Raw genomic sequence first — 12,830 nt, forward strand, 5'->3', positions numbered from 1 at the left:
CAAGAGCTTAATTGCTATAATAAACACCATCAATAAAGCGCAGCCATTATTCTCGAGCCCATTAGCGGTGCACTGAGAAGGAGAGCGCCTTGTCTTGTTGTGTCTTGTTATATTGCGCTTGTCTTACTCACCTTGGGCCTTTGCCACAGCCGATTCGCTCCCCTTTGAAATACACGGCCACGGTGTAGGTGCGGGCGTGCGAGGGCCCGACTGTCTGCAGGGTCCTGCGAATTCAAGAGGAGGAGAGTTGAGGAATAATCGCAACGCCCGAGAGAAAAGCAGCAAGGACGCCGAGGGACGTTGTCCTTCAGAGAAATGAACAAAAAAAAAAAAAAAAGGAGGTAAAGAAACAAGCTTTCAACTGGGGGTAAAAAAAAAAAAAAAACATAATTCATCTTGAGAGAAGGGGTTGAGAAGGGGAAGAACGGGGCTTTGATTCACTGGCGGCGCTTTGAGAGTGTTGCAGAAGCTATCTGAGGGACTTATAAACAACTTTTAAAGCCTCCCCAAAACTCCCCACGCTCATCTTCACACACCCAGATCTGTGCCTGCTGAAATAAATAAAAAAAAGAAACCTCATCCAAAAAGACTGACAATAGTCTTTGAGCTCGTCCCCTTTTTTGTGCTGAGGCGGGTAAACAGTGAGAAAGCTAAAGAGGGAACAAGAAGTCTGACAAGAGAGTATCACTCAACTCATTTACAGATGTTCCTCATTTATAAGGAGGAGAAAGACAAACGCACGTTCACACACAAGCTGTCAACTTTGTTATATTTCTGCAGGGACACATGTACAAGACAGTTGTTTGAAATGTTAACATTAGCATAAACATCCCCAACCCAAGCTGTGAGTCACCTAAATTATTCACGCACAATTTACTTATTTCAGGAGAGCCGATCCATTTTTAATGCAATGTGGTCACTTATGACACTTTATCAATAATTCAGCCCCTCCTCCCTCCTGCACCCCTGGTTTTTTTTTTTTTTTCCTCACTTACAAACGAGGCAAGCGTGAGCAAACAAGACTTGTCGCGCCACGTTGTTTTTTTTAGCCAAATCTCCACAGGAAGGAAAAGAGCCGTGTCACTCGGAATTACGGCGGCGCTAAAATAACACGGTGAGCGAAAAATGGAGGAGCAAGGAACGCTGGGAAGTCGTCTGCTTCCGGGGTTTTGCCACTGGAGGAAGAATGTAAACGCACCGCAGGGCAGTGGTTTCTAAGTATATATGACAATGGCATTGAGATTCACCAAAAATGGCATTTTTGGGAAAAAGGTTTCCAGAGAGAAAAGTTTTCTAAATGTACTTAACTTTTCCCAAAACGTTATTTTTTTCTAGAAAATCGTCAATAACGATAAAGGTCCAAACTGTTTGTACTGTTTTATCTTTTGGGTTGAACTGTGCATCTTCAACAAAGAAATGAAATATTTACTACACCATCATCTGCGTAAGTGGAGACTCAAATCAGTCTAAAATTAGAGCAGCATAACCAAGAAACTGGTCAGAAGTGACCTAAATTATACACTTTTCAAATAATAAGACTCGATGTTTGATCGTTGCTGTGTTCCAGTCTCTTTATAGCTTTAGAGCTGCATAAACTGCATCTGAATGGAACTGCAGCTGAAAGATTCAGACCTTTACAGATACAGGTCACTCGAGTGTCTTTCTAGGTAAGGCTGCTGCTGCCGCTGCTGCTGCTTCAAATGGACAAAAACTGCAAAACTGAAACTATGTGCTGGTTCCACAAGAGAGGAGTCCGATAGCTGAGAGCTCTACTGTTGGAAACTCAACCAAGTAAAGCAAAAAGCAGTGATTAATAGTGACTAATTGTGGTTTCACAGGTTTTTGTGACTACTTTGCTGTTAAAATCTGTTGGACTCCTGTATTAATTGGCAAATAGACCCTAAAATGCTGGATTCTGTTGAAGCTCCAGCCTCGCCTGATCCTAAAAGCTGCTATGAATGGTGCCTAATTCTGACCTGACTGTTGACGCACTCGGAAAGTACTGGAGTTGAGCTGATATTGGTACAGACTGTAAAACGCAGAATTTTATTCCGCTGTTGGAGCTCTGGGTAAGAGGAAGGTTGCGTACTCGCTCCGTCTCATGCTAAAAGCAGCTACTTACTGACTCCGGGTCGGTCTCGGCACATCGTGAGAGCGTGTCTGCTCCCCGGTGTGCGCTGTTCAGACCAGATGTACAGTAAAGTGATGGTGCCGGGGCTGCGGTGTGGATCTATCATCAGCCAGACGTATTCACCAGGGAAGCTTTAGCAAAGAGGAGGAGGAGAGGAGGAGAAGGGGGCGCTCGGTACATTAACTCCTTTTCCTTGGCCTGGTTTTTGTGTCCTCTCGCACTCTCCTCTCACCCTGCCCTCCACACTTGTAAACAAATTCGGAGAGGGGCCCCCAAAGACAAGCCGGGCACATTTACCGCCGACGGGAACGCAATGAAACTTGCATGATTCTGGCTTATCGACCGACAGCGAGGTCAGGTCATCACTTGAGGAGGTTAAAGAAGTGCCCGAACTCGCCGGCCGCTGCCGTCGATGTATCGAACAGGAGCACGAAATCAAATATAGGCAGACGGGGATTACACCGCAGGGCGTGGCGGAGACCGCCGGGATCCGAGCCTGTTGGAATTCAGCTCGTCTGGGACCTCCATTTGGTTTCTCCTTCACGTCCAGATCTGTGTTGATATTGCGGCTTCAGAGCCGAGCTCTTTCAAAAAAAACAAAAAAACAAAAAAAACCGCATCCTTGGGGAGACGGAGTAACAAACAGACGGGAGCCGCGAGGACATTCAAATAAACACTAGTGAGGAAAGAAAAGGGGGACGAGGGAGCCGATTAAATGCTTGACCTGCGGAGTTCATCGAGCACAGCTTGGACCCTGAGTTGACCCCACGCGCTTGTTTTTCCTTTTTCCTGAGAGAAAACACTATTTGTCAGTTTCCTGTGCGACTAACAAGCGGCTCATGAGAGGGTCCCATCAAATGACAGTTGCTCCTTCACTTTTTTCCTCAGAGCCCTCAGCGGGCATGTTTATCGATCAGCACAAAAAGAGGCCTTAACACAATCACTCCCAACGTTCACGTTGGCCTTGGTGGTGAAATGAGCAGCTTTTCCTTCAATGCTGTTTGTGTCATTTTTTTCCTTTTTTTTTTTTTTTTTTAATTTTTCAATCTTGAATGAAAACTGGGGACAAACAAATGACAGTTTGCAGAGGATATTCACACATTTCTTTAGCAGAATCAGGTGGGATGGTGGTGAAGTGGTGAGCGCCATCTTCAAGTCCTGGTTTGAATTAGGATTTTCTCTCCGATGTAACTTTCTTCCACAATCTGGTGACGTTTCTGTTTGGTTATTTAGGACCTTGAATAGAGGAATATGTAATGTTTTTACTCTGGCAATATTGTGCAGGGCACAATACTTACTGTGGCACCATTGTGCAGGGCATAGAGGAGAGGCGGTCCCAGTCTTTATGTATGTGTTCATATTTTGCTTTTATAGTCGTAGCCATGCCAGAACCATGAGTGGTTCGTACTGTTGTTCCCAGCTCAACTTCCGGATTTTAATCCACAAAATCTATCTCTCTTTCACAACTGGAGCCTCTAAACTGGCTGTAAGTGTATTAGAAGATGACTTCAAATGTCGGCCATGTTAGTCTCCAATCCAAGATGTTTCCAGTCTCTAATTCAACTCAGATTATAGCATTAAAATACATACAAGGCTAAAAAATAGAAATATTTGGTCGTGTGCGTTAGTTTATCACTTCTGGCAGTCGCACAAGTATAAAAGTCCTTTTGCGTAAGAGTGGATGTTAGCTTGTGGAGCCATTCATCATTTACTTTCGTCATACTTCATCCAGTAAAACATTTAGTCAGCGAGACCTGAGTGAGAAAAGTGACTTTTCAGCAGTCGAAGTGATTTTACTTGCGATGGCCGTGTTCTTTGGGGTCTTACTTGTACAGCGGGATGTCGGGCTCCTTGCCCTCTGTCCTCAGGGTCAAACAGCACTGCTGCAGCTGAGACTTGGGGTCGTTCCAGTCCTGGTTCAGAATGAACTCCTACAACACACACAAGAATAAAAACCCAACAGTGGGCGCGTGCAATCAAAATCCTTCCAACTTCTTTCAAAGAGTCAGGAAGAGGAAATAAAATAAAGGAGGAAGGGGGGAAAAAAAGAGAGAGCGCGAGCGAGCGAGCGAGCCGCAGTTTCAGCCTCTCTTCTATGGTCGCTCATGCTTTTATTTCATTCCTGCCATCTCCAATGCTTTTTACCTCTCGCTTTTGGACTCACTTATTTGCTGCCGCTCTCTGACTGGTTCTCCATCTGTGTCTTCGCGGTGAGTACAAATCACAGGCTACTTAAGACAAAAGCCAATCCCCGGCCAGAAATAAAGAGCGCCTGGGAGTCTCCCAGGTGTGCAGCCCTGATACATTTCTCTTATCCATGGGGGACTTCTAAAAGCCCTTCCATTAACAGGGAAGCAGCCTTGTCATAAAAAGGCAGACTTTGAATCCAGAACTGTCTGCTCCTATTAATTTTCTACAAAGAGTGCTTCTGCCTGTGTTGCTGGCGCTACCCTCGCTCCATCTCGTTCCACTCGCCATCTCTCCACTGTTCCCGCTTCCGAGCTTCACTTCCTCTTTTCCCACTTTTCCCCCGTCTCTGGGGGGGGGGAGGCGTTGCATGCGCGCATTCTTTAGGCGACAGAAATTTGGCTGTTTTTGAAAAAGAGCGCAGCATATAGCCCACCTGTAGTTGGAGCCAGGCAAAAACCTGTATCTGAATCATCTCACGGTGGAGTGAGGTGGGGCTGGGGGTGGAGGAGGGGGAGAAACGAAGGCGCCGACATAAGGGAAGAAGCGTTTACGTCCCTGGCTTTTCGCTTCTCTATTTCCATCCAAATTGGATGAAGCGGCGCAGTGTGCGACGCCGTGGTTCCTCCAGAAGGCTATGCAAGGAGACGTGCTGGCTGTTTCACAACTTTTTCTCTTGGAAGTGGAAATGAGGTGCTCTCTCTTGCAGCGACCATGACGCAAAGCCCGGCTCCGGAGGAGCCGGGGATTTTCCCTGGAGAGGCGCACCAAGACAGCAATTAGCATGGCATATCAGACCACTGCAGCAGCTTCACAAGGAGAGGTCCGCGCTGCGCTGCGCTGCTACACCGGCCCGTGGATGTGTGTGCACTGGTAGGAATGAGAGTGCATTTGATTTTTTTTTTTTTTTTTTCAACTACAGAAGCTGTATTAATGGGAAAATAGCAGCCTTGGGGCTCTCCTGTCTAAATTTGGGCTGTGTTACTTGAGGCTTAAACATCCTCTCCGGCTCGCACGTGTCCGGCGGAGTTCTGAGTGAGGCCCACTCGACCCGCCCGCTCCAGAAGTGGATGCCATCAACAGTCCAAGCACTTCTGCGATCGATTGGAAAGCACTGACGACTAACATTAACAACCCGATACGCGCGATTCCCATTAAAGACGACTAAAATAGCAGCCCGAGCCGCCATTGTGAGAGGCATTCAAGAGCGAAGTACCACTTCACGCCTTGCATCGATGCCGGCGCCATTAGGGCCCCGGCTATTAGCTCCCCCTCCCCGGCTCTGTTCCCGCTCTCTTTTAGGTCCCCGACTCGGCAGCCCATTGATCAGGTGCGAGCCGGTGAATGGCTATCAATATGGGCTCACCTTCAGCCGAGGGAAGAAGCACACGTTCATGAAGGTGTGCACGTACTCCAGGTCTTTATCAATGTAGAGAGCGGCGATGAAGGCTGCAAAAAGACAGAGAAAAGAAGCACTTGAGCGAGAAGTAAAGAGGCGGCTGGTTTACGGTGCGGCGGTAGAGGAGGGGGACGGCTTCGGATCATGATCCGCTCTCAGCTCGACTCACAGCTGTTCTTACTACGCACCACGGACGTCCTGGGAAAGACTCGGTCGGCTTCAGGGAGGAAAAACTCATTTGGAAGGAAGAGTATATTTTCGTAGTTAAAACTTTTTTTGTGTCTCTGGAGCAAGTACATTTTTCAATTAAAGTTTTAAAGGCAAAGTTTTGTACGTAGTTTTTAAAATGATCCTGACAACACTTATCACTGATTTACTGAACATGCGATTCAAGAGCAGACACATGTAACTCATGTGTATCTTATTTTGAAGGCATGTGCTTCAAAAAAAAGTGAGAGAAAATGACAGAATTGTCCCAACTGCTCCGATTCTCCTCGGTGCCTCACATATGAAAGACGAACAGGAGTCCGGGGGGGATGATGGAGCTCAGCTGCGGGGGCCCCGATGTTAATGTAAACAATTGGAAAAAGATGGTCGCGTGGTCGCCTGCCTTCCTCCATCACACAGGAAATTGGTGTACAGAGGGCCAGGCAGAGTTCACACAAACATCTATGTCATATATAAGATAAAAGTGGATGTCAAGCTGAACTGACGGTAGAACTGAACCGAGAACGAAAACGTGAGTGTCATCTCCATCTTTGTTTTTTTTTTCTCTCTCCCCGTTTTCCATTAGCCGCCGCCACATTCGCTCATCTGTGTGACTAAGACAGAGGGACACGGGGAGGAAATAATAGGTAATATTTCAGCGGGGCCAGCGGGGGCCCCGCTGTAGCTGCGGGGCACGACCGCTCATATACAGAAGCGCTGCACTCATTTCCAGCGTCCTTTTCCTGTGTCATCAACTCTGCTCCGGCCTAAACTTTGAGTCGTCATTTGAAAGGCAAATGATATGAAGCTCTGCTGCTTTGTGATTCACGCATTAAGACCCATCTCTGAATGCTGACCTCAAAAACATTAGTGCGCTTTTTTTTTTTTTGCTCAGGATTATTTCTTTGTTTTTTTTCCCCCCACTTATGCTACAAATGTTTCTGGGGTTTCTTCCTGCAGCGAGCCTCCTCTAAAGCACACGAGCTCCGATGCAATAACACTCATTAGCTGCACTTCGCCTTTTAATATTACAGGCACACGCCGTAACCTCTCTGATATTGACTTTAAAGTGTGGTTGTAAAATTAGAGCAGTGACATTTTGAATAAAGGAACCTGTGTCACCTTGAGCCTGGCAGGTACAGTATATATTTAATTTGTGTGAGTTTCATACAGTTTTAGTTCAGTTTTAGTTTAAAATGAAGGAAAAAAACTTGAAAAATTGAAAAATTTAGTGTTAATTGTCTTCAACCATCATTTCAAAGTATTTTGTTGACAACACGAAAACGAAAACTATATTTGAGGGAGCCGTGTGAGAGTTATCAAGTATTACAACTTTTGTAGGTGGCAGTAGTGAGTTCCTCAACGTTTCAGTGTTTTGTTGCTTCATCTCTGAATTTGTCTTTTCGACCAAAATCTGTTGCTTCTTCTGCTTGGTACAAAGATTAACAAAGCGTCCCACAGGTGGCACCACAAGGTATTACAAGACTGTCCAGGCCGGCAAGGCGCTAACTTTATATCATTCTGATAGGTTGATTTCACAGAAATATTTTTTTTTTCTTTAAAATTTAATTCCATTTTGACTGTAAAAATGCAATACTGCTGCATAAATTCTCACTTTGTATTTTTGTTTTAAGCTTTCTAAACATAATTTCAAAACTTTTTGATGTATTACGCCTCAATTTTGACCTTTTAGATTATGTTAAATATGACAAATTTTGACTAATTTCAAGGCAAAAAGTAATAGAAATAACTAAAAAGATGTCAGAAAGTTTGACACCTTTAGAATTTGCGACTTTTAGGATTAATGGCGTAAAATATCTGACAGTTTCAGGATTTTTCCATTGGGTTGGCAAGATATTGACATTTTCCTAAAACTGTATGTTGAAAAATAAATATAGTTTACATATATATAGCTTTTCATGTTAAAATACTAGTTTTAAGAATTGCTGTGTTTCCCCATTTCTTGTTGGTTTCAAAAAGTAATATTTTCATTGACTCTGAACACCCATAATGCAATTTTGTTCCTCTTCCATTTCACTTCACAACGCTCTCGAATGAACAGGCTTCGAGGAATACTGAATTCTGACTCTAAAACTGAGCTCTCCTAATATTAACTCAGCCATGTGGTATACAGCTCGGGTGGATAAAGTTTACAAGCTGATGGCTTTATAACATGAAAAAACCCAGTCTGAATTTAAAGAAGCTGCAGCTCGGTCTTGCAAGTTTTGAAGGAATAAGTTTTGTACATGAGAAAAGAAAAAAACTAATTGGTTTAAACGACTAATATGTCTGGAGCCGACTAGCCAGCAGGCACAAGTTTAATCATTTAATCGACTCATTACAGAACGTTTCTGTCTTTGTGCGTTTCCCATTAAATACTACAGGTTAGCGAACTGAGTTTGTTACATTTGAGAGTCTGAGCTTCCGCTTTGGGTTTAAGTGTTTGTGGCAGACAGACCGCCACCGTCTTAAAGTCAGACAGGAACGCTGAATTATTCACGACATTGAGAGCTAATTTCTTTTTATACTTGCGGATTTATTTAATCATTCAAATTTAAGTGCTAAGAGTCTAATGACCAAATTTTCTGTAATTTAATTAATGCGGAACGCAGATTTATTAGAGCTTTATTGCGGCTTAAATGCTACGCGACTCTAAAAATACATGAAATAAATGAGTACTTCTTTTTTGTACCTTGAGGATAGCGATGGTGGGATCGGGGCTGTTACGGCGGCGTGCGCCGAGATTGACATTTTACAGCTGAAATATAAATCTGTCAGTGTTGAGAAATACTGCACACAATGCAGACACAATTTATGAATGGACCTGAATGTACTACAACTATTTTCTGCTGTAATTACTCGCTCCGTGGCGGCGTGTTTTTTGCACCGAGCGAACGCTCTCTCGTATTTTTAGCGGCGCTGACCGGCTGTCAAAGAAGAGAAAAAAACCCTTTTCGAATCGATTCCAAGTCATGTTACGTGTGGTTTCTGACAGGAATGAAGTCGGTAGAAATCAGTCTGCTGGATTTTCGCTTTTTTTTTTTTTTTTTTCTCCCCCCCCACATGTCAGGAGGAGCGGGCCCGACAGGACCCACCGGCAAAGAGGTAAGTACCACGAGATGATCCCTGACAGGCGTCTCACCCACGGGTGCTGCCGAGGGTATCTGACAGAGCGCGGAGAGAAGCCGAGGCACTAAAACCTGCCTCGGTGTGATGATAGCGCAGATGTTTACACCTCAAATCGCTGGTAAAACTTCGGTCCTCGGCGCCGCCGCCGCCGCCGCAGCCCCCACACGGTTCACAGTTTGAAGTCAAATGTGACTAAATTACCGGGAACAGGTGGTCCGACGCTATTCCTGATTTTATTGTTTCGAGCGAGCTAATCATCATGAGCAAACAAAGCGCTCAGGGTGTAAACAGAGGTGAGATCGGTGCTAATCTACCGGGGAGTCGGCTATATATAAAGACGGATGACGAGTGGGGGCGGGCGGGTGGTCCCGCACCGCATTACCCTGCCATTGTAATCAACACGGACGCACAGCCAGAACATTATGACCGCCCGCAGAGCGTCGAGTAGATTCTGGTTTTGCTGCAAAAACAAGAGGTGACTCCGGGCCCGGAGCTTTCTGTGAGGGGTTTGCATGTTCTCCCTGAGCCTGTGTGCTTTGAAATAATAATAATAATAATACTCTGGCTTTGCAGGAAGAAAAAGCTGCTCTGATTCCAGTGTCAGGCCTTCCTGTAGGAGACCTGTATGTTTGAGTACTTCAGCTTCTTCCAACGTTGCAAAGATATGTGCTGAATCAATCCAGCCTCTCTACTCAGTATATAGATAGACTCAAGACCACATTTTCAAGGTTTTGGTCTTGAGTTAGGTGGCTTGACACCACTATACAGTAGATATAGAAGAAGGACAGATGAACTAACGTCCATCTTGATGATTCTTTTGGGAGAAACTGTGAAAAAAGGTTAAATGTCAAATTTTTGAATGACCCTAACTGTTTATTATCGTTTTGTTTTGGGGGAAAAAAAAGCATTAAAAAATTCTCAAATCTGAGCACAACTCTTCAAAGCAGACTCAGAGTTTAAACCTGACCAGGACTCTTTAAAACTTCACAAAGATCAAAGATCTTTCAGAGAAACTTTGCTTCAATTCAAGTCTTATTTAGACTTTAAGATAGGATAAAGACGCTTTGCTGGTTTGAAATCATGTTCAGAATTGAAGTTAATCCAATTTGTTTGATGTTAGAAATAATTCCCTTTTCAAATGACTCACAACCCTCATGAAAAAAAACTTTAAACTTCAAGGAGACGACCAGCGATGGACAGAACTTCAAGCTGGGGATACTGATGCTTTCATTCATTTGTTTGATTTGTACTTGTTGGAAGACAATAAAACAAGTCTTCATTGTGGTGAAGAGAGTGAAAACTTGCCTTTTGTTAAAGTCTAAACTGAAGAACTGGGTGATATAAACGACACTCAAACTTTCTCTACTTGACTGTAACTCCTTGAAATACCCTTGGAATTTTACAGGGCATTTTAAAACAGAACTGGGTTCTTTATAAAAGAAGACAAATGATTTTACACGAGAAGCAGCCTCTTCGGCAAGACTGAACTCAACAAATCAACTTTCTTTGCGCCACCTGACCTCTTTAGAACAACCTCCGACTCTTCAGAGTCCAGAAATCTTCTGAAACGGCCGTACAAAGACGTAAGGATAGAAAGGTGTGACCGTACACTCCAGCAGGTCGGCCAGAGTCTTGGTCCTCAGCGCGACCGGCCGCTTGGTCTTGTCGTTGGTGATGGCGAAGTCCTGCATGCCCAGCTCCTCCGCCACCTTGGCCTGCGTGCGGTTGTTCACCAGCGAACTGCGCAGAAGCTGTGAACGGAGAGAGACGGAGCAAGGTCTGAGTGTTTCCAGCGGTTTGGTTAGTAAAAGCTGGTAACCTGCTCAACCGACCAACTAAATCAGACTCAAGGTGCGAATAAGCCATCGCATAAACCCTCGACAAGGACGCAGAGTTACACGGGAGTTGGGGGGGGGGGGGGGGGGGGGGGGGGGGGGGGGGGGGGGGGGGGGGGTGACGGGACGGCTGTTGGAATAATTCATCAAGGACAGAAATGTTTCAGGGAGATTGCGCGTTGCGTCTGTTAAATATTACATTGTGAATTGGAGCCGAGCGGATGACAACATGTTAGACCGGTTTGAAGTACATTTAAGTCTCTAAAAGGAAAAACACAAACACGTTAAATTTAGCTACGAGAGAGAGAGGGGAGGGAAAGGAAAAAAAAGAGAGCAAATGGAATGAAAAATGACGGTGTGGATGTGTCTTGCTGTGATATGCCCTCCTTTAACAGTCGTACTACACATGCAATCACAATTGGAGCTGCACAAACGCACACACTAGTTGAATAGGCACTTTTTTCTGTTTTTTCCTCATATGGCTACCAACCCCTCCCCACCGTAGATTTGAAATCCATTTCAGATGTGCCCCCATCTCGACTCCTGGGCATTGCTGGGAGCTTTCACAGTCTCCCATCGAAAAAAGAAAATTAAATAAATAAAAGTTGACTGGAAGCTTTTAAACAACTGACGTCACGGCTCGGCATCTCACTCCAAATATCCATAAATAAATGTCTAACTGCAGAGGTTCTTATTCAGCTTCAGACCGGTTCAATCCCTCCAGCCTGGAGCAGTCAAGTCTTCTGAGGAGAAGTGCTGACGCCCGGGATGAAAAGAGCCGAGTCGTAATGCCGTTTGACGCTGTCAGAAAATGGACTTTCAAAGTGCGATCATTTGCTTTGTACCTGCGTTACAAGCCATGCAAGTTCTCTCTCTCACACACACACACACACACACACACACGCACGCACACACACTTCATTTTCTAGACACCTGACAGCTTGTGCTGCTGCAGAAAAAAAAAAAAAAGAAGAAGACGAAGAAGAAGAAAAAGCGCAGACAAGGATGTGTTATTGAAAACCACTGAACAATTTTGTCTCATGACAATACTCATCAGGAGGAGTACAGTAAACATACAGACGGCGGGCGAGGCGAGGCGAGGTGAGGGGAGGGAGAGGTGAAAACCTGGCTGGCTCTGCCAGATTCACACACTGATGCGAAAGAAAAAAGAAAAAGATAAACAAAACAAACAAACAAAAAAAAAACCCTCACCCTGACACAGCTGTAAGTTCTCTTCAGGTGAAGAAAAGAACGAAGGCGGACGGTGGAGCGGAAATCGCAGGCGCGGCCTCGGCGCAGGTGCCAGAACGAGACGCCCGTGGGTGGAAAACAAGCTCGCCGGCGATGCCGTGTGATTGGCGTCGGTTGCTCTTACCGTGAGGTGTCCTTCGTGGTGGTCAGGGAAGTGGATGAAGAGATACTCGGTGGCTACGAGCTGCATGATGGAGTCTCCCAGGAACTCCATTCTCTGGTTGTGGCCTCTGGATAAGGAGCGGAGAGAGAGGGAAACACACAAGGTTACAAAAGGACGTAAAACTGAACGATGGATAGCTGTCGGCCAATTCTGCAGCGCAAGAAATGCTAGAAATGAGAAACTAAATGGAAAAAGAAAAAAAAAAAATAGGGGCCGGGTGCACAAGATTGTTCTTTATGTTTTTCTTTCAGTAGTTTCAGACCGGAGGAGAAGCTGTGGTGGTAGAGTGGTCCTCTCGAAGGTTGCAGGTTCAAATCCGCCTCCTTTGCTGTGTGAGTGTGTGTGTGTGTGTGTGTGTGTGTGTGTGTGTGTGTGTGTGTGTGTGTGTGTGTGTGTGTGAATTTGAGCAATGTAACGCACTGCTTAAGTAGTAGAAAAGCAGGAAGTAAAAATCCATTTACTGGTTTCATGCCTGAATTTGCCGTTATTTTTAAGCTGGATTGAAACATTAGAAACAAAATCTCAGAA

General features: G+C 45.0%; 1 protein-coding gene across 1 annotated transcript in view; it reads right to left on the reverse strand.

Annotated features, from left to right (window-relative positions):
- drosha (drosha ribonuclease III) overlaps positions 1 to 12,830 on the reverse strand; it is a 106,379-nt gene that overhangs the window by 11,591 nt on the left and 81,958 nt on the right. The window contains exons 26-30 of the mRNA XM_030099589.1: positions 12,264 to 12,369; positions 10,663 to 10,804; positions 5,685 to 5,767; positions 3,959 to 4,062; positions 132 to 224 (exon numbers count right to left, since the gene is read on the reverse strand). Coding sequence (XP_029955449.1) covers positions 132 to 224; positions 3,959 to 4,062; positions 5,685 to 5,767; positions 10,663 to 10,804; positions 12,264 to 12,369 — 528 coding nt within the window. The remainder of the gene's footprint in view (positions 1 to 131; positions 225 to 3,958; positions 4,063 to 5,684; positions 5,768 to 10,662; positions 10,805 to 12,263; positions 12,370 to 12,830) is intronic.

Source organism: Salarias fasciatus, chromosome 9 (assembly GCF_902148845.1).
Source record: "Salarias fasciatus chromosome 9, fSalaFa1.1, whole genome shotgun sequence".
NCBI classification, from domain to species: Eukaryota; Metazoa; Chordata; class Actinopteri; order Blenniiformes; family Blenniidae; genus Salarias; species Salarias fasciatus.